At 31.3% G+C, this 26,074-nt stretch overlaps 1 protein-coding gene and 1 long non-coding RNA gene across 2 annotated transcripts in view; one reads left to right on the top strand and one right to left on the bottom strand.

The window, feature by feature from the left end:
• LOC129939305 (organic cation transporter protein) overlaps positions 1-15,275 on the bottom strand; it is an 88,461-nt gene extending 73,186 nt beyond the window's left edge. Inside the window, exon 1 of the mRNA XM_056047277.1 lies at positions 14,831-15,275. Within this exon, the coding sequence (XP_055903252.1) occupies positions 14,831-14,990 (160 nt within the window). The 5' untranslated portion in view covers positions 14,991-15,275. The remainder of the gene's footprint in view (positions 1-14,830) is intronic.
• Positions 1-26,074, top strand: part of LOC129939308 (uncharacterized) — a 56,468-nt gene that overhangs the window by 21,040 nt on the left and 9,354 nt on the right. The window lies entirely within an intron of this gene.

The following is a 26,074-nucleotide window of genomic DNA, read 5'->3' as shown; positions in this document are numbered from 1 at the left end:
TTCCACCACCAGTTTGAATTAACTTGAAATTCCTCCTTTTCTAATTTCAAATCAAAGTCGATATTTCTGTTATATACAAACCCCTAAAATGTTGCCAACATTCAACAACATTGTTGCAAAACCTGCAATATGTATACACATTTTTCACGTATGTAGGTGTGCATTCGGATTTCCTCTAAAAGTCAAACAAATCATTTTCAAAAAATTCTGTTTTTATTTTTGTTTTCAAAGCTTAACTTCCTACAAATATGTATTTACAAAATTTCAATTTAACAAAAATCAAAACCAAATATTCAATTTTAAATAAATTTTATAATTTGAACAAAAATGCATTTGAGTAGAAGCATTTCAATTTGTGTGTTTGCTATTTTGTATACATAACAATTTCAATATTGTGGGCAGTTATTTGTTTAAAAAAAAAAATATAAACAACATCCCAAAGAAAAAATGCAAACTCAGTGAATCATCAAAAAGTAAAAGATAAAGGATGTAAGGAAAAAGATTTCACTACATCTGTAAACATTGTTAACTTTGTATTAATATTGCAATGAGTCTTATTTATGCATTCCTAACATATTCGTTAATCGGAAATATAAAATGTGCTCTTTACCAAAAAGTAAATAATTGAAAAGTAGTCTTTTTATAGTTGACAGTTGGCATACTCAAATTTCCCTCGACTTTTCAGAAAAGTATCAATATGATCAATTCGATGTAACTGACATTTGCATAATGCATATTCAAATCAATTCGTTTCTAATATTTTTAAAATTTATATAATTATGAACATAGGTGTTTAAAATTATCCGTTTAGAATTTTGCATCTGTCAGCTTCAAAAACGGTTTTCCATTTACATACATACATATGTATGTAGATATTTGAACCTATTAGAAACCGAATGGTAAAGTATCCATGCTTCGTTTATTTTTAAAGAACATTGTCGAAACTAACATTTCAATACTAAAACTCATGTCAAAAGAATACTGCTACCGAAATTATTTTTTGTCATAAGTCATACAAAGTTCAATAATTGCATTAGCAATGTTTTTAAGTCCATTTATAGTACGGTGAGATATACAATTGTACATTTTCAGAATAATTTAAAACAAAATTTTGTGAAATTTAGCTAAAGCCACACCAGACACTTTTCACTTTGCAACTTTGAACTTTAACTTTACATTTCACCAAACTTAAAATTACAAAGTGTAAAGAAAAGTAGAAAATTTTGTTACTTTGAAAAGTATTCGATCTTGGTTCATTGAATTGAAAAGTGGAAAGGCTTTTTATTTTGCAAATTTTGTGAATACTTTGCAGGATATTATTTTGTTGACAAATTGCAAAGTAAAAAGTATTTGGTGAAATAGGCCTCGGAACTAATATTAAATTATTAAAACAGACAATTTTAAAGAATAAATATTAAGAAAATATCAGGAATAACTTATACTTATGTTTTTTGTTTTGATGTTTTCTATTCTGTAAATTGAAGCTAAATTTAATAAGAATTGAAGGAAAGGGGTTTGTTCGTAGATTATGGTCTAACTATGAGTAGATCTTCGCTGGCAACTTATTTCTTGACAATACATTTTTGAAAACTAACAAACACATATTACAGCTTGTACCCATTATAAATTATTAGTTTATGAATTATCCGTATAATTCACGAACTTAGTTGAATCAGCTTATAAAAACAAAACTATATTTTTATAAAGTTTTATAATAAATTATTTAAAAGATTACAACGAGGCACAGAAAATTCAAAGACCGAATTTATGATGAGGAACGTTGAAAACCTTATCCTTATCTTTTTTGAAGATTTGCCAATATTCTTAATGTGATAATGAATCGCCAACAAAATTTTGTAAGACTATACCAAAATTTAAAACATGCATTTACAAACAAAACTAAATAAAAGTTGAGTCCATAGCTTATTGGAAAACACACAAAAGTAATAAAATAAAAAAAAACATTAGTTGAAATAAATTACAAAAACAATCAAAGCTCATCCGTCACAATGGTTTACAAAGGGTGGTTAAATGTGAAGGGCCCATGGTGAATGTGAACCACACCTAAACGTCAAGTTTTTGTTCTACATTTCATTTGAATTTCCTCAGTTTTAAACTAACTCATTTTGAAACATGGAAAGGTACACAAAGTTATTCAGGCTTATTATAAAAATTGCATTTCGCACACTTCATGATATTTCGGTCAATTTAATCGTCCAAATGTTGGTACAATGGAAAATCGTGCAAAAATTTGAGAAAACCGGGTTTTTGTAGGAGATGTAGAAACACCAGTCTCATACAGCTTGTACCTCAGAAAATATTGCTGCTGTTCGAGATAGTGTTATGAATAGCCGTCCAGTACAACTTGTCGTCGTGGTCGTACCCAACAATTGCACCTCTAACGTTGATAACCATTATGCAAAAAAGACTTGCATTTACGGGCTTACAAAGGAGCAATTGATTCAAGAAATTCAAGCGTCGTCAATGGTCAGAATGGTAGCAAGAAATGGCAACAGTAGATGATCATCTTCAGCGATAAGGCACATTTTTACTTCAGTGGATTGGTCAAAAAATTGATAGTCGAAAATCCAATGCAGCGCAAAGAGTGACTGTTTGGTGCGGTTTATGGACTGGCAGCATCATTGTTTTTTTTTTCAACATGAGGCCGGGCAGGCAGTTTCTGTCTATGATGTTCGCTATCGTGAGATGATAAAAAAGTTTCTATAGCCCAAATTAGGAGATATGGATGTAGACAACATGTGGTTTCAGTGGCAGTGATATCTCATGTGGTGACGGTGTCAATTGGTCGCCAAGATCAAGTGATTCCAGATCGTTGAACTTCTTTATTTGGAGTTATTTGAAAGAAAAAGTGTATGTTTATAAGCCAACAACATTTAAAGTGATATAATTCGAGACATCAATTATGCCTCAGCGTCATCGAAAACTTTTACCATCGGATGGAGGTGTGCCAGGGTTATCATATTAAAAAGAAATGACAATAATTTGGTTTTTATTTGAATTCAACACTACTCTACAAACAAACTTTCACTGTACTGAGGATGAATTTTATAAAAAAAAAACACTCGTACCCATTTTCCACATAAAAACAACTGCATACAACCAAGTCGCAGACCTTTTGCAGGCGCCACATTTATCATAATTTTTTTATACCCCCATCCGCACTGCAATTCTCCATGTCCGCATTAATTGCTCATTCAACAAGTGAAACTTTTTAACATGAAAACTATTTTATATGATAGAATTCTACAAAGCTTATTAAAGTCACGACCGCATGATGCACGAACGTACCCAATGTTTACACAGTGCAATCTGTACCTACTCTTCATTAATATTGAATTGGCCAAGTGAATCACGAAGTCAATGAATTTATCTATTCTATACTTTGAAGTTAGACATGGCACATAGACTAGATGTTGATGTCTTTTTAAAAGCAGCATTTAACAAAAACAAAAACAAACTATTTTCTAGACATATCCAAGTGAGGGTTGAATGTGAAGGGCGCGAATAATCACCTCAAAGGAGCTCGCTTAGAATTTATGGAAAAAAAGCAAAAGTTACACTTGAAAATTCTTGTCACGTGTAACCTGTGTGTAGCCATGAACTGACTTTGAATTCCATTTCCATTTTTTCAACAGCAACACAAAAAAGGTAAAACCTATTTTCCTTTGGTTCAAAAAGAGCAAAGCCTCCATGGAAAGCCAGATGATGATGGTTATCAATCAAAGCGGAACTCTGACGAAAACGACGACGATGACGAGAATTAAAATGAATCGACTTAACGAATAACCCCCAAAGGTTAAGGCATATATTTGTATGTACATACATGTATGAAGGTATTATTAAATGCATTTAAATTTGTGCACCAGAGCTTCGTTTTCATTAAATTTTAAGCTCATTCACCTTCTCTGAACGACCGACACGACGACGCGATGATTTCAACCCCCACTCTCTTTAACTAAATTAACCTTGTTGAGTTGTGCTCAACTCGACTCAACCGACGGCGACCGACGTATGTACTCTGTGATGGTTACGCGAGTTTCTACCCTGAAACGACACGACCCTGACCTACCGCAAAACAGAAAAGTCACGAATTGAAATCACGAGAGCGTGAAATAGCGTAAATTCATTCTCGAAGCTCAGTGCAGCGGTTCGGGTTGGCATTTTTGTAAAGAGTAGAGGTGATGTTTTTACAGTGAGGTGGTGTGAAAACGACTTCAAAAACAACGCTGTCCATTGTATGGTAGTGTTGCCATCGTTAATGAATTGTTTTTTTTTTCTGCTAATTGCTTGTACCTGGAAAAAGGACATTGAAAGAGGGGTTGTGGGTTTTTACGTGTGACAGAGTGACAGCTGGAATATAAGATGTCACTTTTGTAATCGACGAACTGGACTTGACGTTGTGGAAATTGAAAGTGAGTTATACCAAAAAGGCTTTAAGGATTTTCAAAAAGGCATTGAAGTGAAGTGACTGTTTTTATCCTATTGACTAAAAGCTTTTATTTTTGGTTTAACTCATGGTTAAAAGTTAAGAAAACCAAAAAAGCTAATGAATTTAGAGTACGGAAGCTGTCGTCATAATGATGTGATGCTTCTGGTTCACTTGTAAAATGCCAGAATTGAGGCATTATGATTAATCGGATTAAAAATGTTGATTTTGAAGGTTTTTGTTTTTATTTATCAAGCATATTTTAAATGGAAGATGATTTCAGAGGAAAAAAGTTTATAAGACTATTAAAGAGACAAAAATAATGTTTGTTTATATTGGCGACCAAAAAAACATAATCTAAAAAATGTTCGAACTAGATACAATTTTTACAAACAGCAAGTAGTTTCAGTATTACTTTTTTAGAAATACAAGTTTTTAAGGTAATTGTATTTCTGTAAAACGAAATCTTTAAAATTTCCAGCTAAAGTTAAAGATAATTGCACAATATTTTAAACAACCTATTGTTAAGAGTTTAGCAATTTAAACCTTTCTTTTCGTTTTATTGTTTTTTATTAAAAACCGACCATCCAGACATGTCTAAAAAGTGACAGCTCGTGAAAGTAAACAAAGCAAATACGTTTTGACGGATAATTGGGATTCTCAATAGTTGACAAGACTATTTCATTTACCATCTTATTAGATTAATTGTTTAGATGTCGTATGGATTTATAAAATTGCTAAAAGTTAAAGAAGCCATTCCGTGATTTTAAGTTAAGCAAATTGATAAAAAGATAGTTAGATTTTAGAATCGTTTAATATAAGGTTAATCAATTTTTAGGCTTAGTGAATTGTTGAAAAAAGCTTTAACATTTTACTAAATCATTTAAATTTTAATGTTAAAATCTGCTGGAAAAATGTATCTATGCTGTGTATTCAAACCGTGATTTAAAGTTAACATGACGACATTAGAAACAAAAGCTTGTATTTTCTCCCAGAAATGGAAAAATAGTGTCATAACCAGATGTACAATAATTTCGTTTACTTGAATCCATTTTCTCAACTGTCAAATGGTTTTATTTTTAGTTTGGTTTAGCATTTTAATATGAATAGGCTGATGCTTAAACAACTTTTGATTTTAAAAACCATGGGTCTTTTTTTCATAAGCGATTGTGTTCACAACAAACAAATCTCCAATATTTAGAGTGATGATAATCATAAAAAAAAAGTTGAGACACGGTTACATCCACAAAAATTAACTATTTGGTGCTTTGTAAAGGGTGATTTTTTTGAGGTTAGGATTTTCATGCATTAGTATTTGACAGATCACGCGGGATTTCAGACATAGTGTCAAAGAGAAAGATGCTCAGTATGCTTTCACATTTCATCATGAATAGACGAGCAACGCTTGCAAATCATTGAATTTTATTACCAAAATCAGTGTTCGGTTCGAAATGTGTTTCGCGCTTTACGTCCGATTTATTTTGTTCAGCGATGAGGCTCATTTCTAGTTGAATGGCTACGTAAATAAGCAAAATTGCCGCATTTGGAGTGAAGAGCAACCAGAAGCCGTTCAAGAACTGCCCATGCATCCCGAAAAATGCACTGTTTGGTGTGGTTTGTACGCTGGTGGAATCATTGGACCGTATTTTTTCAAAGATGCTGTTGGACGCAACGTTACGGTGAATGGCGATCGCTATCGTTCAATGCTAACAAACTTTTTGTTGCCAAAAATGGAAGAACTGAACTTGGTTGACATGTGGTTTCAACAAGATGGCGCTACATGCCACACAGCTCGCGATTCTATGGCCATTTTGAGGGAAAACTTCGGAGAACAATTCATCTCAAGGAATGGACCGGTAAGTTGGCCACCAAGATCATGCGATTTAACGCCTTTAGACTATTTTTTGTGAGGCTACGTAAGTTTTCAAGCGCTTAAAAAATCACCGTTTAGATTAATGGAATAATAAGTCCGTCGTCATACTTCTTTAAGAACGACGCTGGCTAAAACGTTAACGTCAATGATGACCGCTATAGAACCATGATTACTAACTTTTCGTTCATCAATTAAGCTACCACGATGTGCAGAAGTTGTGCTTTCCACAAGCCAGCGGCGGCAGCGACAGTGAAACATGTCAAATAGCTTGTGCCACATAGTTTAACTTACCTGAATACGGACCTGTCAATTAGCCTCCAAGATCGTGATATATAAAGCCCGAAACGATTGACCACTTATAGGATAACATACAACATGTAACATAAATGTTATAAAAAGTCGTCAAAAATTGAAACTCAAGATTTGACTAGGGCAGAGCCAATCATTTCGATCATTAATACGACTTTGTGCTTTAATAACAATTACAAAAAATTGATGCTATAACATAAACGACGAAAAAATCCGTGAAGAAATTCTGCTCAAGACAATCAAAGATCATAAAAAGATAGATAGAACCAGCTTTTGCTTTTAAGACCAAAATGTACACTTTGCTAATTAAAGGAGGAGCTTAGTCTTGAACCAAGTAACAGTCAATATTCAAGAAGAATATACAACAACTGGTATAGTGCAATTATAGAGAACCTAAATTATTGGAGGTTGTTTCAGTAAAAATGTTTAGTCGGATCTCCATATATAGGGTTTTCAATAAGAGCGCTACAAAACTTTTGTTTAAATAAAACAAAAACGGTTTTGTATACCAATGAAATTCTTTATTCCTGTGAAAGTATGTTTGATGCCATTATGTTAGATTTTTTTTTGCGTGGCCACCACGGGCCATTGATTGTGACGTTAGCTGCGGGGCTTGTGGCGCCGTCAAGTTGGAAGAACATGTCCTCCTAATCCATACTATCGAATTGGGCCGAAAATATTCGGTTGTCATTGAATAGTACCGATCCCTATTCACAGTAACGTGCCGGTCTTGGTCATCAAGGAAGAAGTACGGCCCAATGTCGCCGCCGACCCATAAACCACACCAAACCGTATTTTTTGTCGGGATGCAATGATGACTGACTATTACCGCATATTTTATGTATTGACGAAACCACTCAGCCAGGAATGAGCCTCATCGCTGAAGATGATTTTTTGATGAAAATACGAATCTTTTTTAAGTTTTTACTCAGTCCAATTCATGAACACAGGCCACTCCTGGTGGTCAAGATCTTTTCGGAAAATTCGCCACAACGACGTCACAGAGATGTCCAACGCTTGAGAACGACACATTTGGGCTTTCTGTAACTGAAGCCTCAGCGTCAACAATATTCTCTACACTACGGGCACTTCTTTATCTTACTGGCACGAGAACCTTACTGTGCATGTGGATTCAAAATTATCCACTAGACGCTCAATTGTTGATCTGATAAGACAATTATGACGGCCATAAATTGGACGTAGCGCTCTTAACGTTAAGGCCACCGACTCCGAACTTCGGTAATTTCGACTCGTTGTTGGCTCATATATCTTTCCATCATAAAATAGCAAACCTTTGTGAAGAGAAATGTCAAAAGAGGGGCAAGTAATATGGTGTCGTTTGGTGTCCCCATCGCTTTACTTTTGTAGCGTCCCTGTTGAAAAACCCTGTATATAGAATTCTTCAACTTTAGGGTTAAACAAAATAGTATTGAAAACGAAGCTACTTTTGTCAAGTTGTTCTCTGGTATCTTCTGAAAAAAAGTTTTTTAAAATTGAACGATGTACGTGTCAAATGTAATAAAGGACAAATTCTTAAGCGTGTATTGTAGGTATGGTAATTAGAATTTCCGCACTAGACAAAACATGTCAACAAGAAGCAAAATATTTTAAAATTCTTTTTTTTTGTTGAGCCCACACAACATCCAACTTTTCCAAAATCTGAAACCAAGCGATTGGATTTTGGAGCAGTTGCAAGTTTATCCCAAATTTGGTCGAAAAATCATCTTTAGTGATTAGGACTATTTTTGGATGAATGAATAAGCCGGATTTGCGACGACACAAGTCCAAAGGAGATTCACGACGTGCCAATGCATTTAACTAAAGTTACTGTTTTCTGTGGATTTTGGACTGGAGGGTCATCGGTCGGTACTCCTTCGAAAATGATGTCCAGTACAGTCAACGGGCGTGGCACTCGCTAAAGAACTCTCAAATAAATATAAATGCTTCTTTATATTTTACCCCAGAACTTGTTTTATTTAATTTTAAAAAAGATACTCTAATGGAAATTTATATATTAGTACTCTAGTTTGTCTTTTTGTATTTGCAGTTTTAAAATCATTTTTCGGCGAATATGTATACCGATTTTACCGATCTTAAGGCTAAATACCAACGTTTTTCTCTACAGCTTAACAAAAGTTCAAATGGTCGCCAGCTCTGGAAAAATCTACCCAGAATCGGAATCGGAAAGACAAAATTCAGTGCTGTTGAAGACATTGATGTCAATAAACTTAATGAAAACTTCATATCTTCTCCACCGCTACAGGTTCCACAAATTTGGCCTTCAATTTCTTCAAATTCTTTTACTGAACAACATGACAGTAATGAGCCTGGTTTTGAATTTTTCTGCAGTAGATAGTGCTAATGTGGTCGAAAGTTCGAAAGTTTTTGAAGACGATTTCTATCTACAAATTCACTACTCAGCCCTTATCAATCAGGTTTTTGGAAGAAACACAGCTGTGTTACTGCACTTTTAAACATTACTGATGACATTAGAAGAGCATTAGATAAAGACGAGGTTACGTTTCTAGTTTTGTTGGATTTTTCGAAGGCTTTCGATTCAGTAAATCATATCAATCTATGTAGAAAGCTCATGCAAAAGGTGACACCCTGTCAAATTTTTTGCCGAACGCCACTGGTGTACCACACGGTCTAATACTGGGTCCTCCTCTCTTGTTTTCTGCTTATGTAAATGAACTTCCATCTTCATTATAGTTAATTGCTGCTCTCACTTGTATGCTGATGACGTTCAGCTTTACACTTGAGTTTATCGACCATGGAGCTTTCTGCGTCAATGAAGACCTGAAGAGAGTTTCAAATTGGTCTTTGTCAAACGAACTTTTGTTGCACCCTATTAAATCCAAATGTCGTGTAATTAATAGAAAATCTCTTGTCCTTTCTTATTTTATACTGATTGTTATGAGCAATGCTCCAATCGAATATGTGGTTACAGCAAAGAATCTTGGTGTGAATTATATGATCGGATATCTGCTTCGCGCTTACTAGACATGCCTTTCGAAAAATATATAGAGCTTCGTAGTTTGATTTTAATTTCCCACATACTTATCGCAAGAAGGTCGACCTCAAACAGATCTCATCAGCTAATAATCCCTCCTTATTCATATTTACGTTTTTTGTTAATTCGGTTAAGCTTTTTAACACTTTACCTCGTAGTATAAAACCAAATCTGAACGCAACAAGCAGAAAAAGATTGCTTAGATCTCACTTTTTAATATGAACATTTTTAATAATCATTGAATTTTTGTGTATGATAGTTTTAATAATTAAAGTAAATTTGTTTTATTTTGTATTATCTTGGCTCAGCCTTTTAGTAAAATAAGCTTACATCTACATTCTAAGATTTTAAATCTTACTGTTAACCAATTACAATATTTATTATAACTACAACTTACAAAATTGGATCAATTTACCCTATACTTTCTTTTAATCTATAAATTGGATTCCGAGTACAATGTTCTAATGCATCACTTACTAAGTGAATGACTGCGGGTGACTAACTAACTAAGTGTCAACTGCTATAATCTAAATTATTTAATTTGACATCTCATTGTGTCTAGTAGATGGGTTCTCGTCGTTTTGACTCCGCATCTAAACAAATGTAAATTTAGGTTCTTCATAAGCGTTTTGTGAAATAGTTGCGATCATCATGGTCAATGAAATGATATAATATTGTGTTAAATGAATCAACATACATACATTACATATATGTACAAAATGTAAACGAGAATATAAAACAAAACAGAAGTGTTGAAAGTTCATACGCGTCAATTGAATTTAAAAAACAACAAAAAGATAGAAAGTTCAAGTGTACTTGAAAAACCTAGCTCAATTGTTATATTATTTTCTGTTCTCTATGACGAAAAGTGATCATCATCAAATTATGCAAAAAATATAAAACAAAATAAATTAACATTTTCTCACCCACACTTAAGTGGTGTTAATCTAGTCAACGACCTAATTAATTAATTTAAAAAAAAAAAAACTTTTTTTAACTTTTTTCTGCCGTTAAACTTATTACGTCTAAGATTTCATTGAATCTATTATTGTCATTGACAGTTTGGCCATATTGCGGAAAGTGAATGCCTTGGGTAAAATTACAAAATTATTTAAGATTTTGAAGCATGAATATTTGAGTTGATTTACTAAAAGTAAAATTGAGAACGTAAAATACTATGAGTCTAATTTGTATTCATTGTATTTGTCGCTTCAAATAATCCTTCGAAATTAAGACTAGCAATGAACTTGATCCGATTAAATTAATAAAATCTTGTTAAGTATCAGTAGAAAAATTGTATGACACAAATGATAGTTACATATGGTATTATATTTTAAACAACCTTCAATCAGAACCTATAACACAAGTCAACAAAAAACCTGCCTAAATTGTATGTGTTTATTGTGTTGCTAGCAGTAATATAGTTTTTGAAGATTACATAGACAAATCTTATAATTTTTGTAGACACAAAATTAAGGACATTTTCTAAAATTTGTAATGCAAAATATAGAATCAAACAACCCATTTTTATTAAAATTAACAGTTATATGTAAATGATAGCAATTAGTGAACAGTTTTATACACACAGTAATGGAAAACGATCTTAGGTTGCAAATTCCTTATCAAAGAAAAACGTATGGGAAATATTATAAGCAAATAAAAAATATCTTACAACTCTCTATACCTCAAGGAAAAATACACTTTTAAATTCTTAAACTTAAACAAAAGCAAATAATTATACAAAAAATTAAAAATGAATTTCTGTATTTTTGTAAGAGAATTATTTTTAATTGTTGCGAATCTTAAAATACATAGTCTTTGCACTTTTACTTTAGCTAGAATAATCGCATCTTACAATATAGAATTAACCACCTTGATACATGTCTTGAAAATATGTGGAATAATATCCTTGTTTTTGGCTCAGCAGTTATTGTTAAGATCACTTCATTATTTTACAATCAAATTATTTTTATGGCCATTCCATTTAGAACATTTTGTTAAGGAGATTATATTCTTTCTATAACTTTTATGGCTGCTTCGGTTCATTATCTTTCGTAAATCCTCATTAATTGACATGTCCTCTTTGGCAAGAGGCATTAACGCGATGTCAAGGGTCCGAATTTAGCCCACAACACATGTTTTCATTTAGTTCAAAAAATTGACCTAGATTTAAATGATGAACAAAAAAAACTAGTGAAAACTCCTCCAACATCCTTAACAATCATCTCTGTGTACTTGGGATCGAACTTAAAGTTTCTTGATCGGTTGACATGCTTTTTTCCATTTTAAACATTTATCTAAACAAATTTGTCTTTAGTTTTCTAACAGACCCTAAATTTGATCCCAAATACACGAAGATGGTAGTTAAAAATGTTGGCTAGTTTTTTCATCGTTTATATTATTTGCTTTACGAAAATTAAAATGTCTACAATTTTGTGGCCCTTTTTATTTTTGTCAGAGGTTTAACGAAATATGTCGAAAAAAGAGGCTGGGATGCGACCAACACTGATAACTTCCCATCCCATCTGTTGATATTTTTTGCTTAAAAGTTTGTACGTTTTCGTGTTGGGTTAATAAAGTCAGTCGAAAGTTGAATTATTCTTAAAAAATTTAAGGTTACCAACAATATTGTTTAAAAATCTAGTTTTGTTAAATAGATTTTAACTCCAAAATGAATTTTTAACAATTTTAGTAGCATTTCTTAAATTTTTACAAATTGGATGAATGAACATAATTCGAGAGATAGTAGATAGTAGATTTTATTTTTGTAAGAAAAAAATGGACTGTTCGTTTTTTATAAAAACTACTGATATCGAAAAAAGTATAAATAGTTTGAAGACAATATTTTTGATTTTTGAAAAGCTATTTGAGTCGAATGTAGATTTTTACCAAGTTTTAGTATTGTTTTTTTACGTTTTTATTTTTTGTAAAAAAAACTGTCAATTAGATTTTTCTCAAAATTGTACTGAATGTTGACAACAATACTTTTTAATAGATAAAAGTAGTTTAAAGCCAATATTTCAAAGTTTTCAAAAGATATTGGAGTCGAGAATCAATTTTTACCAACTTTTATTAATTTCTTTGTTTAGATTTTTGTTTTTTTTTTATAAAAAAAATTGTCAATTTTATTTTTCTCAAAACTTTTCCAAATGTTAAAAACAATATTTCTTATAAGTAAAAATTAGTTCGAAGCCATAATCTCGAATTTTTGAGAAGACATTTGTGTCCCAATTCAATTTTTACCAACTTTGATTATTTTTTTTTCTTAGTTTTCATTTTTTTATAGACAAAACTGTCCATTTGACTTTTCTCAAAATTTTATTCGGTTTTAAAAAACTTATTTTTTCTTGCACAAAATTGTTTTGAAGATGAAATCATATTTAAGTCGTAAAATTTTCGAGATAAAACATTTTTTTTTCAGTTTTTTCGATTTATAAAAAACCGTTTGGTATCACGTTAAAATATACAACATACAATTTAAGTCAAGTTTCTAGCGTCACTGGTTCATGAGATTTTAAACTGCTATGGTAAAAAAACACCCACGCAATTTTTCTTGAGAGCCCTTTTATTATTATCGTTACTATTATTTTATTATTAGCATTATTATCGGTAAAACAAAATTTATTTGAAGTCGATATCTCTTCTAGTTCTTGAGCTATGGACGACGAAAAAACGTATAGTGAACGTACGTACATAAGCATGCACAGACATCTTTCTAAAAATCTTTTATTTCGACTCTAGGGAACTTATAAAGTCGATAAATGTCAAAATTTTCAATTTGCCAAATCGGACTCATTACAACAAAGTTAATAAATATACAAATATAAATTCATTGAGTACAATGCAATTAATTAGTCTCCTGTTAGTGTTAGTTGCCAAACTCCTCCGAAACGGCTTAACCAATTTCAATTAAAAATTTGATGTACGTTCGATAGGTCTGAGAATAGGTTTTTATCTATTATTTGCATTCCTAATTGCTATTGTAGTACCCGTAGCATGATGGTTAGTGCGTTGGACTGTCATGCAAGAGGTCTTGGGTTCAATCCCTGCCTGTGCCACCATAATTTAAAAAAATAATTTTCGCGGGTACTGCCTCTTGCGAGGAATTGACAATTCCTTCAAGAGTAATTCTTGTCATGAAAAAGTGCTTTCTCAAACTAGCCGTTCGGATTCGGCCTTAAATTGTAGGTCCCTTCCATTCCTGACAACAGTACTCGCACAGGAATGGTTGAGAGTTGTAAGTCACTAGGCCCTGGTTCACAACGGACTGTTGCGCCACCCCATTTGATTTGATTTGAATTGCTATTGTTAAATTGCATCAACATCGTACACGGTGCCACGATCTTACGATAGTATTCAGTGACGCTATGTACAATGAAGCATTGATTGCTATTGAGGATCTTTGCGTTATCGTTGCCTCTCCGTCATTTCGGTATTGACTTCTCCAAATTAAAGAGTCATCAAAATAGGTTGAAGGAATCTTGAGCTTCTAATTAAAAAATAATGAAAAAGCCCCTCCTGGCTTCAAAAACAAACTTTTTTAGGAAAACAAATATTTTTCCTCTAATGAGTATCTAATTCCATAGTTAAGTCTCAGACTTCAATTTACTATTAAGCTGCTACGTTTGAATATCGCCAGCACTGCTAATGTCACTAAAAGAATGTCATTGCAAATATTATAAAAAAGAGGCTGGGATACTATTCTTTGATGCACATAGTTATTTTGGATGTAATATCATTTTTAGTTAGCAGAATACGAGGTGCCTTTTATACCTCTGACAGTTCTAGAGCTATGGCCAACGAAAAGGGTTTCTCGAACGTATGGAATTTCTCAGAAACTGTTTTCAATAAACTTGAAACGTATTATAATTTAAAGTTGCCTACTATTTTTAATTTACGGGGTAAAATTAACACTTAAGAACGTTTTGTAATCAAAATAACATGAGGTATTAAACGATAGGTTCGTTTACTATAAATATCATTAGTTTTTACTCTATTTCAAAAGAGCATACTTTGACAGAACTTTAAAATTAAAATTATAATTAAACCAGAGAAAAGGAACATACCAAACATTCTCTAATAATAAAAAACACATTAAAAAAATATAAAATATAAAAATTTCCAACTTTGTAAATTCGTTATTTTAAGCTTGACTTATTTTGCTGACATTCATAAAACTAAAACTTACCTTTTGGAATTGAATCGTCCTCTTGCTCCAGAAGCCGTTTACTTGCTTCATTATCGTCATTGTTTGTAGCACCAATTTTCTTCCATGTCTTATTAAATGGAAAATATTCAAAAAGTTCTGCCTTTTCCGGGACATCGTCGATTTCCTTCTCATTACTCATTTTCGAATAATTTGCTTTTCTTTATTGCTTGTTTTTTTTATGCCTTTTAAAGTGTATTCTTATGCCCATACACACATAATTAGTATGTTTTTTCGGTTATTTTTTAAACTTTATACTCGTATGTTTGACAATTTTAAAAATGCTTTAAAAAAAACAGGTGGCTTACATTATTTTCCAAAAAAATATGTGTACATATATTCGAAATGTAACTATTTCTACCTACAAATTGTTACTTTAGTTACAATATCACTATGTCGTAACTGTGATAAAAAAAAAAACAGGAGGCTGTAGAATAAAACAAAACAAAACACGGACATTTTCTCAAGATGTTTAACAACCAAATCATTTGTAGGTATGCTTTTACATATAACATTTTTGTTTTAATTAAAAAACTTGTCATGGCTCATATGACAAAATATTTACAATGACGCAAATCAAAAGTTTATGCATAAACAGTATCGGAACGATGTCTAAGAAAAGAAAACTACGATACATTTTAATTTGTTTGTTTACTCAGAATTTAACTTTACTCCATAAACAATAACTTCTTCAAATAAAACGTTTTCATATAATACTAGGTTTCAAAATAGCTTGAAATTTATTTCGTTAAGTTAAGTTTAGTTCGTTAAATTCTCAAAAATAATATCATGAAATCTTCAAGAAATTGAGAACAAAAATCAATACTTCAAAAACTGAATATAAAAGGGATCTTTATTCATTTGTTAACATCGTAATGACTAATGGACAACAATCAAAGCTTTAGAAAACTTACAGAAAATGAAATACAATTCATTTTTGAATTGGGGTCTCTTACAGTTCCCCACTTGTGAAAACAGAATATAAATAAATATACAAAATAGCTTGAAATTTATTTCGTTAAGTTAAGTTTAATTCGTTAAATTCTCAAAAATAAGATCATGAAATCTTCAAGAAATTAAGAACAAAAATCAATACTGCAAAAACTGAATATAAAAGGGATCTTTATTCATTTTTTTAACATCGTAATGACTAATGGACAACAATCAAAGCTTTAGAAAAATTACAGAAAATGAAATACAATTCATTTTTGAATTGGAGTCTCTTACAGTTCCCCACTTGCGAAAACAGAATATACATAAAACAAAGAAATAATTTTAAGTACGAAAACGATGAGTAGCATTTCTTAAGTTTCAAAAGCGTGAATTTTTTTTTAAAGTTAGATATGAGCTTTCCCATTCTAAAGCAGCTTCGTCTCAGATTTTAAGTAAAATGTCTTATCGCATACCTTTATAATTAATCTATTTTTTTCTGATTAGACTGACATAATACAATGCTCACTTAATGTCCATTTTTGGCACAAATCTTTCAAGTTGCTGCTGATATGAACATTTGCTCTTAAGCTAAGTATATACTATTGAAAGATCTCCATTATTAGACGATCTGTCAAAAGTCTTCCAATTTTGTTTTTTATTAAAAATTGTCACGGTTGGAAGACTTTAGAAAGCAAAATATTGGTAGACAATTTTTTGACAGGTGACAGAAAACTGAAAACCAAAAAATCAAATCAAAACAATTTAAAAAATAGCATCGTCTTAAAGAATTTTCATTAGATCTCGGTCTCCTGGATAAATTGTAAGGTTTATGAGTAAACTTTTATTTCTGTTTTCCGCTCAAAAACTTTCTGAAAGTTAAAAGGTCGATAATGCTGTTAGAAAGAACATTCCCCGATATCAAATTGGTTCACAACCATCCAATTATTCGAAAATACAAACAATTGGCAGTTTAGACAAATTCAAAGGAATGCAGAAAGTCGGCTAATTTTGTATACAAAAATTGAAAACATTGGACAGTTAAAATTGACTATTTCCTGATTGATGCAAAATTAGTTGACATTTTTGGCGGTAAATCTGCCAACAATCGAAGATCGTGTACACTTAGCTGTACAAAATTTCTATTAAATATACACATGTATATTGAATATCCTTTAAAATACTGGGAAAATTGAAGGTGTTTCTATTTCTTGCTAAATGTAACCTTGTGAACGTTTTTGAAGAGTCAAACCATTGTTTAAGGAAAATCATTTCAAAATTTTAAAACTATTTTAAAATTTTGTCCTGTCGCTTTTCAAATGCTAGATTTCAACCAAAAAAAAACTCTTAAATTCCCAATTTACTATACGGCAATGCGTTTCAACCAATTTCCAAAATTTAAAGACACCATTAAAAAAATTCTTAAACCGTCAAGTCACCTATTAATCCAGCATTGGCAACTATTTGTACCGAAATTTTTTAGAAATATTACTTGAAAGTTCTATCATCTACTTATGAATGTATTTTTGTATGTACACAAGTAGTTATGTAAAAATTTCGATTCGCTCCAGATGCCGTCGATTAGGTTTACTTTTTATTATTATTTCATTTACACCTGAACAATTTTCCTTTAATAAACTCATTGAACACGTTCGATTTTTTGATGGTTTGTTTAATAAAAGTGTTTTTTTTTTTTAATGTTTGCTGTTATGTTTACCAAAGCGAATAATCCACTATTCTCCACTTCTTTAATTTTACAAAAAACAATAACTAATTGCTTGGTTGATAAAGTGTCTTGAATAACGAAATATTTTAAAAGGTGAAATTTTATTCTTGAACTTTTTCATTTATTTTGGATATTTTAAAATTTCAAACAATCAACTTCATTGTTAAAAATCACCACGGAAATACAAATAGCAAACGGCTCCGAAAATAACGTTTCGCATAATGTACCTTTAAAGGTAAAGTACGTCGTCACCGGAAATAACAACAGAAAAATCAAAAGCACGTTGTTTTTCGAGATATTTTTAAATGTGAAAGACGTTGTTCTGTGCATATGTGCATATGTGTGTTAGGTAAGGCGCGTTAGTTATTTCAATAATTTCAAACTCAAAAATTCGATAAAACCTTAGAAAATGGCAAACTGAGAACCACTCTATGATCAAATAATTTCGATACTGTTATGGCAGCAGTTGCCGGCAAATTCAGGGAGCTAAAAATTTTTCAAAAATACAAACATATACTCGTAGGAGCAAATAATGTGAGAAAACGAATTGATTAGCTCTGTACACATATGAGAACATTATATAGGAGAGTACTACAAGTATAGCTAACTTTTTGTGACACTATAGGTAGGTAGGTTAGGTACGTAACGTAGCACAATAATATCGTGCGAGTAGCTGGCGGCGGAAAAACAAATAAAAGAGGCTTGGCCCACCATCTATCCAGCACCAACAGCAGCAGCAGTAGTGTTGTAGTAGCGGCTCGACTAGCGATAAATAAAAAGTCGTCACTTGTCGTTGACTTTTGAAATAAATCGCGTTGTACGAATTGAGCCGACTACTCTATGAACTACGCCATGCCTTGAGGGTATTTTTCTTGTTGTCGTACAAGAGAGTCACCTAAAATAGTGTGACCGAGTAAGTTTTTTTTAATTTTTTATTTTCAACTCAATATAAACTTTCTTTTTCAATGAATTAGGATTTTCGAACCTTTAACATGCTAGAGAAACAGTGGCGGTATACATTTAGTTTAGGTTAGGCTTCCTACATTCGAGCAGTGCGGCTAAAGACCAAATCTTTGTACTTCACAGTATACAAATACAACGAAACAATAGGAACTTTCACACATGCCAACTGAAACTGCTTTCCGGACAGTTACAGCTTTAATTACTTTTACATCAAGAATCTTTTCAGTGTTTAGAATTGGCGCAAACATCTGCTTAATTTTAGATGCCACTCTATAGCCTAAATAATAAAAAGCCAGCAATGGAGCAATGAAAATTATGTGGCAGTTTTTTGGCAATGATCAGATTTAATGATTTTGTCAACTTATTTATCATTTAATTAACGTCGTTTTAAAAGGTTGCTTTACTTGCATGTCTTTCAAAAATAGATAAGACGCTGAAGATTTCTCGCTTCTGTAAACTTCAGTTGATTTATGAAAATTATTAAATTATTTATATAATACTATAAATTATTATTCTAATTGCGTTTTTGAAACAGATGTTGATTTCGAAAATAACTAAATCTTTAGTACATAATCGCCTGATCTCTACAAAATCCTTCAGTTTGTTACGGTAAATTTTACTGCAACAAAAACCAGCCTTTGGCTGTTTTCTTTTTTCCGTTGTGGCTGCAAAATATAGGCAAAGTTGAGGGCAACCATGGTCTCATCAACCACAGGTGTACTTAGCCTTTATTTTGCAAAAGCAACAAAAACAGGTAATCGAGATCGAGAACGAGTTCTTTCGACAAGGTCGAAAATGCCGGCGGATGAGCCGAAGAAGTATGTGGTCAAGCGGACCCGACTTAAACAACAACAACAATAACAACATGTTTTTTTTAATTCAACATTTTTAATTCTTAACGTAGATTTAGAAATTAACATTTAATCGCTTATGTAAAAAAAATGGGTTTTTAACGCCGCGTTTTTAAAGTCGCTTAATTTCATGTTTGTTACTAATTTCACACCTCGAACCTCGTCCGATTTTAATAGTAATAGGAAAATGCCTAGTTTAGATTTCTTCTCGATTTTTATTTTTCTTTGAACTTTCTCGAGAAATAAGAATAGTTGGGAACGGGTGTGAACTCGCAATTATATTTCGGCAAGTTTTGGAAACTCACCCAACAACTTGTCGAAACCGTGATTGTGTGTGTGAAAGTAAAGTTTCACTGAGAGTCAACAACGGTGGCTTTCCTGATGAGCGTAAAGCTTCCAGGAAGCTGGGATACCGTGACCGACAATCACGAAAACGAATGTTTGTGTTGGATGAATGTGTGTGTGATTGGAATGGTCGAGGGAGGAAAAAATAGTTTTAAATTAGCTTGGAAGGCACTCTATACAGAGCCCAGAGGAAAAAGTTTGAGGAATTAACAAGAAGAAAAGAAAGATTGAGAAGAAGGATAGGAAATCTTAAGGTCAAATAAATTAAAAAGGAAAATTAAAGATTCGAGGATCGAGTTGTGAAGATCGTTAAAAAAGAGAAAAATAGGAAAGGAGACAAAGGAAATTTCTTTTGTTTATTTGTTCGGTTCGTCGATATATATATATATATATATACGTATATAAACACGTCCGGTGTTAAAAGCCCATTTTCTTTTTTTAATTTGCTTTTTTTATTATTTCAATTTTTGTAATTTTCATTTTTGTTTTGAACACATTTTGGGTTTTAGTCCAGGGATATTCAATCCCACGGTTTTCCAAAGTAATAAATTTTAGAGACAATCAAACGTTCGTTTTGTTTTTTTTAACCGCTCCAATTATAGCAAAGAGTTTTGGAATTTTCTTTTTCGGTTTTTTAAAAAAAAATTCCTGGCGTAGGTACTTGCAATAACATCTTTTCAAATTGTAACGATTTGATTGATTTTATAGATATAGATCAATCAACATTGTTATAATTTACATATATAAACAAATTCTTCCGAAAGAACTCCAATAATTATTGTATTCTACATCATGAGCCACTGTTACTCTCAATCAATAGATTGAAATGTGAAAAAACATTGTCTCTAATGCCAGTCCCATGAAACTCTTGCCAATAACTGCTAACAATTAGAAGAGATCTCATGGGACTAGCATTAGCCTTTAGAGAAACTTTATATCATAAAATAAATCATTCCCTAAAAACGGTTTCATTAAATAATGTTTTTAGGCAGTAACTAACGGATTATCGATTATGCGGTTTCAAGAGTATCTGCATGGAATTCGACATCTGTCAAAATAAGTTGTTAAACAATTTTTTACTTCCCATAGAAAGTTATTGTAATTGTAATAATATTGTACGAGTTTTCAAATTGATTTGATTGATTTGACATTTCTCGAAGTTTCAAGATCCCTAGAGTCGGAATAAAAGATTTTTAAAAAGATGTCTGTGCGTGCGTGTGTACTTACGTCCGTACGTCCATATGTTTGCGAAGAAGAAAAGATATCGACTTCAAATAAATTTTGTTATACAGATAATAAGGCAGAAAAATGCAGAATGGGCTCCCAACAAATTTGCTTAGGTGGTAAATATCTCACGAACCAATAACGCTAGAGACTTAAATTCAATTGTTTATTATGTATTGTAACGTGATACCAAACAAATCAACGTTTTTGGAAATAAATCTAAATAGCTAGCGTTTTTTTTTATAAATCAAAAAAAATTGAAGAAATTGAAAATTTATCTTTTCAAAACTTTGCGATATTGGCTTTAAACTACTTTTATCTTTTCAAAAATATAGTTGTCAGCATTCAGTAAAATTTTAAGAAAAATCGAATTGACAGTTTTCTAACAATAAAATAATAACCTACAAATTACAGTCGTGCTACAAAGCACGACTGGGTCGCACGAATTTGTCCTGTATGAAAAGAGTCTGTTTAAAAGTACCTATATAAGATTTAAAAATATACCTGTTAAATAAGTTTGTCTTCAAAGATATAAATGCCATTTGACTTGTCACAAAAAACCGCGCGATTCATCCCAAGACACAACTCATCCTAGGACAACTCATCCCGGAAATGAAAAATACTTAAAAGCACACTCAAAGAAAACAATTGTTTGTGTATTTAACCAGTTTGTTCAAAGCTTTTTCCTTTAAATAGCTTTATATTAGTTTAATATCAGGATGGAAAGTAAATTATCTGAAGATAAGAAAGAGGAAGGACATGTATGTTAAATTGTAAAGCGATCGCCTATTGGTTGTGTAGTTAAGCAGGCAACTAAAACGAATAAAGAATAGTTCATTAGCGTGCTTAGCCATGTTTATGATGATAATGAAGAAATGTTATAAGTAGGTAGAAAGTACTAACTACAATCCAATCACATTAATTCTTTCAGCGTAAACATTTAGTTTTTACGTTCAGGTTTTTTTTTTCTTTAAAGTTTAAAAAAAAACAACCATACGAACAGGTACAAGAAATTTCTATTAATGTGTTGTTTACAGTCAGGCTCTTGTGCGTTTTGGATTTTAGTTATGAAGTGACACGTAAGCAGTAGTAGTAGAGGTTGTACGTAATACCCATATACATAGATATAATGTGTATACGTTGAAAAAGTGATTCTAATGGAAAATACATATATTCTTTCTGGCCCGTTTCTTAAACTTGTACTAAGTATTTATCCTTTTATATAGGCGAAGGCAAGTAAAATATGTGTGAAACAACCTTATCCTTAAAGAATGATATTTTAAAATCATATATACAAAGGTACCAAGACAATACTTCTTGATAGACACTTTAAAATAGATTGTTGATTAAATATATCATATTTGTTAATCCGATACAGTGGCGCTACACGGAAGGCCATCGTTGGTATTTACAATAGTTATTGTTATAAAAATACATAAATATGTACCAAATGAATTAATTTGGATAAAAGATGGGAATGTAATTACAATTTTGTCAAAATAATGCGCTCTTTTGGGCTCAAACACAGTTAAAATAATTAAAAGAAAAAATATTTTAATATTCAAAATTTTACCTGAAAATTAAGTTTGTCTTCAAAAATTTAAATCAAAAAATTCTTTGATTTAAATTTTTTTTTTAAATTAATTTTGTATGCATAAAATTTTTCAATTTTGTACTAAAAAGATATTTTGAGTATGCAATTGTTTAGTGATTGTAAATATACGCTCTACATTTGAATTTCATACAAAAATGTTGACCCGTTTTTGAGATATTGAATTTAAAAAAATCATTTTTTTTAAATCCAAAGAATAAAAAATTGCACTTTTGATAATCAAATATTGTTAAGGCAATGTAAAAGCTTATTCAAAAACAAATTATTTAAATAAGTTGCTGAGAAAATTATAAAAAAAAATAACGGTTCTATGAGTGGTACCTTTCCTGAGCAATACAAAAATATGTTTTTCTTATTAAAAGAAGCCAAGTTAAAAAAATAAAATTTTAGAGAAAATTAAAAAACTCTATCGGTTTTTTTCTGATAAAATTCGAACTGTCGTTTTTTGACCAAAAAAATTGCATGGGGCCACTGTTAGTTTTGATCTTTAAACAAAATGAAATAAAATGCACGACTGGGTCGCACGAACTTGCTCCTGTATGCTAAGAGTATGTTTAAAAAAGTACTTATATAAGATTTAATAATATACCTACCTGTAAATTAAGTTTGTCTTCAAAGATATAAATGCCATTATGTACAATTGTACATAATGAAAACCATAGTACTCTTATGAGCAGAAACTTTAAGGGCGACCAGATGCAGAGTCGTTGGCGTGGCGTTAGTATCGAAAGTGGAGAAATTCAGCGGGAGCGCGAGAAAAATATTATTTCCATTCCCATAAACAGCCAGCAGAATAAGGGAGATAATTAATTTTCGACCCAAAAAGTCTACACAAATTCCTTCATTCTACTTGAGTCTATCCTTGTATATATTTTCACATAAAGAGCTTCCATATGAAGGTTGATGAATTTGTTTTTGTTTTATTTATATCAATGCACTTTATATAAAAAACAAAATGGCTTAATATTGTATCTATTAGGGGATGAAACAAACTTTTGCATTCTTACGTCAGCTGTTTAGGATCTTTTACCGATATTTGTTTTTATTTACATTCATAAGTCTGCTTTTACTTCGGTACGATCTTTGTATATGAAAAATGGTTTCTATTATGTATAAAGCTACGATGCGTTCGATATAGATTCAACTTGTTCCTTAAAAGCTTTTTTCCTTTAGATAGCTTTATTGTAATTTCATATTAGAAGAACCAGGATGGAAAATAAATAAGATAAGAAAGAGGCATGACCATGAATGTTTAAATTGTAAAGCGATCGCCTATTGGTTGTGTAGTTAGGTAACAGGTAGGTAGATGTCTAAAACGAATAAAGAATAGTTCATTGGCGAGCTTAGCTTTATGCAGATAGATAGATAAAACCATGTTTATGATGATAATGAAGGAATGTTATTGGTAGCTAAAAGGTACATACTACATTCCTTCTTTACTATAAGTTTTCAGCGCTAACATGAAGTTTTTACGTTCAGTTTATTTATTTTGTTAAAGTTTAAAAATAATAACAAGCATACGAACAGGTACAAGAAACTGCTATTGATGTTTTGTTTACAGTCAGGCTTTTGTGCGTTTGATATTTTAGTTATGAAGTGACACGTAAGCAGTAGTTGTAGAAGTCGTACGTAATACTTTTATAAATAGGTATAATGTGTATACGTTGAAAAAGTGATTCTAATAGTAAATACATATACTCTTTCTGGCCCGTTTCTTTAACTTGTACTAAGTTTATATAAGCGAAGGAAAGTAAATCATGTGTGAAACAACCTTATTCGTTAAGAATAATATTTTAAAATCACATATACAAAGTTACCAAGATAATACTTCTTGATGGACACTTTAAAATAGACTGTTGATTAAATATATCATATTCGTTAATCCGATACAGATGCGCTACATGGGCGGCCATCGTTGGTATTTACAATAATTTTAGTTATAAAAATACATAAATATGTACCAAATGCACTAATTTAGATAAAAGCTAGTAATGTAATTACAATTTTGTCAAAATAATGCGCTCTTTCGGGCTCATGCACAGTTAAAATATTAAAAAAAAATATTTTAAGATTCAAAATTTCGCCCGAAAAATAAGTTTGTCTTCAAAAATTTAGATGCCATTTTATAAATAAAAAAACATTTCATTTTTCAAAATTATTTTATGAAAATCGTTAAAGCGGTTTTTTTTTAAATTAATTTTTTATATATAAAATTTTTCAATTTTGTTCTAAAAATTTTTTTGGTACGCAGTTGTTTAGAGATTGTTAATATACGCTATACGCTTGAATTTCGTAAAAAAATGTTGAAACGTTTTTGAGATATTGAATTTTGAAAAAATAAAATTCAATATTTTTTTAAAAATCCAAACAATAAAAAATTGCACTTTTGATAATCAAATATTGTTAAAGCAATATAAGAGCTTATTGAAATCGGTTTATAAATTGCTGAGAAAATTAAAAAACAAAATAACGGTTCTATGAGCGGTACCTTTCCTGAGCAATACAAAAATGTCTATTTCTTATTAAAAGAAGCCAAGTTAAGAAATAAAATTTTAGAGAAAATTTAAAGAAAATCTATCGGTTTGTTTTTGAGAAAAATATTGTATGGTGGCCACTGTTAGTTTTGATCTTAAAAAAAAAAATGAAAAAAACGCCTAACGCGAATCTGCTCAAAACCTTAACTTCCAAGTTTGAACTCAATCGACCCAATGGTTTAGGCTGTAGGAGCGTGGACAGACAGATTTACGAATGCAAAACTTGCCATATAGTTCCTATATGTCGCAAGTAAAAAAAGCCTCAGGCGAATCTGCTCAAAACCTTAACTTCCAAGTTTGAACTCAATCGACCCAATGGTTTAGGCTATAGGAGCGTTGACAGACAGACTTGAAAGACTGACGGAATCGCGGAACCCACTTTTTCGACTCCTCTACCATCGTTATATCATGTTTGATTAAAATCTCGAGAAATTTTGCACGAATGCAAAACTTGCTACATAATTGGTTCCTATATGTCACAATTAAATAACAATAATAAAACTTAGTAAAAATTTGCTTTCGACTCAAATAGCTTTTCAAAAATTAAAAAGATTGTCTTCAACATTTTTTATTTCACAAAAAATATTGTTTTCGATATTCAGTAGTTTTTTTTTTATAAAATTCCAACTTTTTTTTTTGTTTTCTACTAAAAATCTATTTAACAAAACTATTTCTTTATATGAAAAATATTGTTGGTAATTTTAATTTTTTTTTTAAATAATTTAACTGGCAACTTTTTTAACCCGACACGAAAACCTACAAACTTTAAAACAAGACAAATCGACAGACGGGATGGGAAGTTATCAGTGTAGGTCGCACCCCAGCCTCTTTTTTTCAGTTGAAAGTCTGACATTTAAGAAAAGTCTGACATTTAAGAAAATGCTTAACTATAGCAAAACGTGCTTTAAGCGGCCGGTTATAGCTTTCAGTTAAAGTCATCAATAAAATTTAAAACAGGAGGAATCTGAATGATTTAATGATGAGCGTTCATAGCAATCAGTAAATTTACGTCATTAAATGTTGTTTTCTTTCGATCATAAC

Source organism: Eupeodes corollae, chromosome 1 (assembly GCF_945859685.1).
Source record: "Eupeodes corollae chromosome 1, idEupCoro1.1, whole genome shotgun sequence".
Lineage (NCBI taxonomy): Eukaryota > Metazoa > Arthropoda > Insecta > Diptera > Syrphidae > Eupeodes > Eupeodes corollae.
Note: the sequence above shows the minus strand (reverse complement) of the source record. Positions and strands in the feature narration are given on the sequence as shown.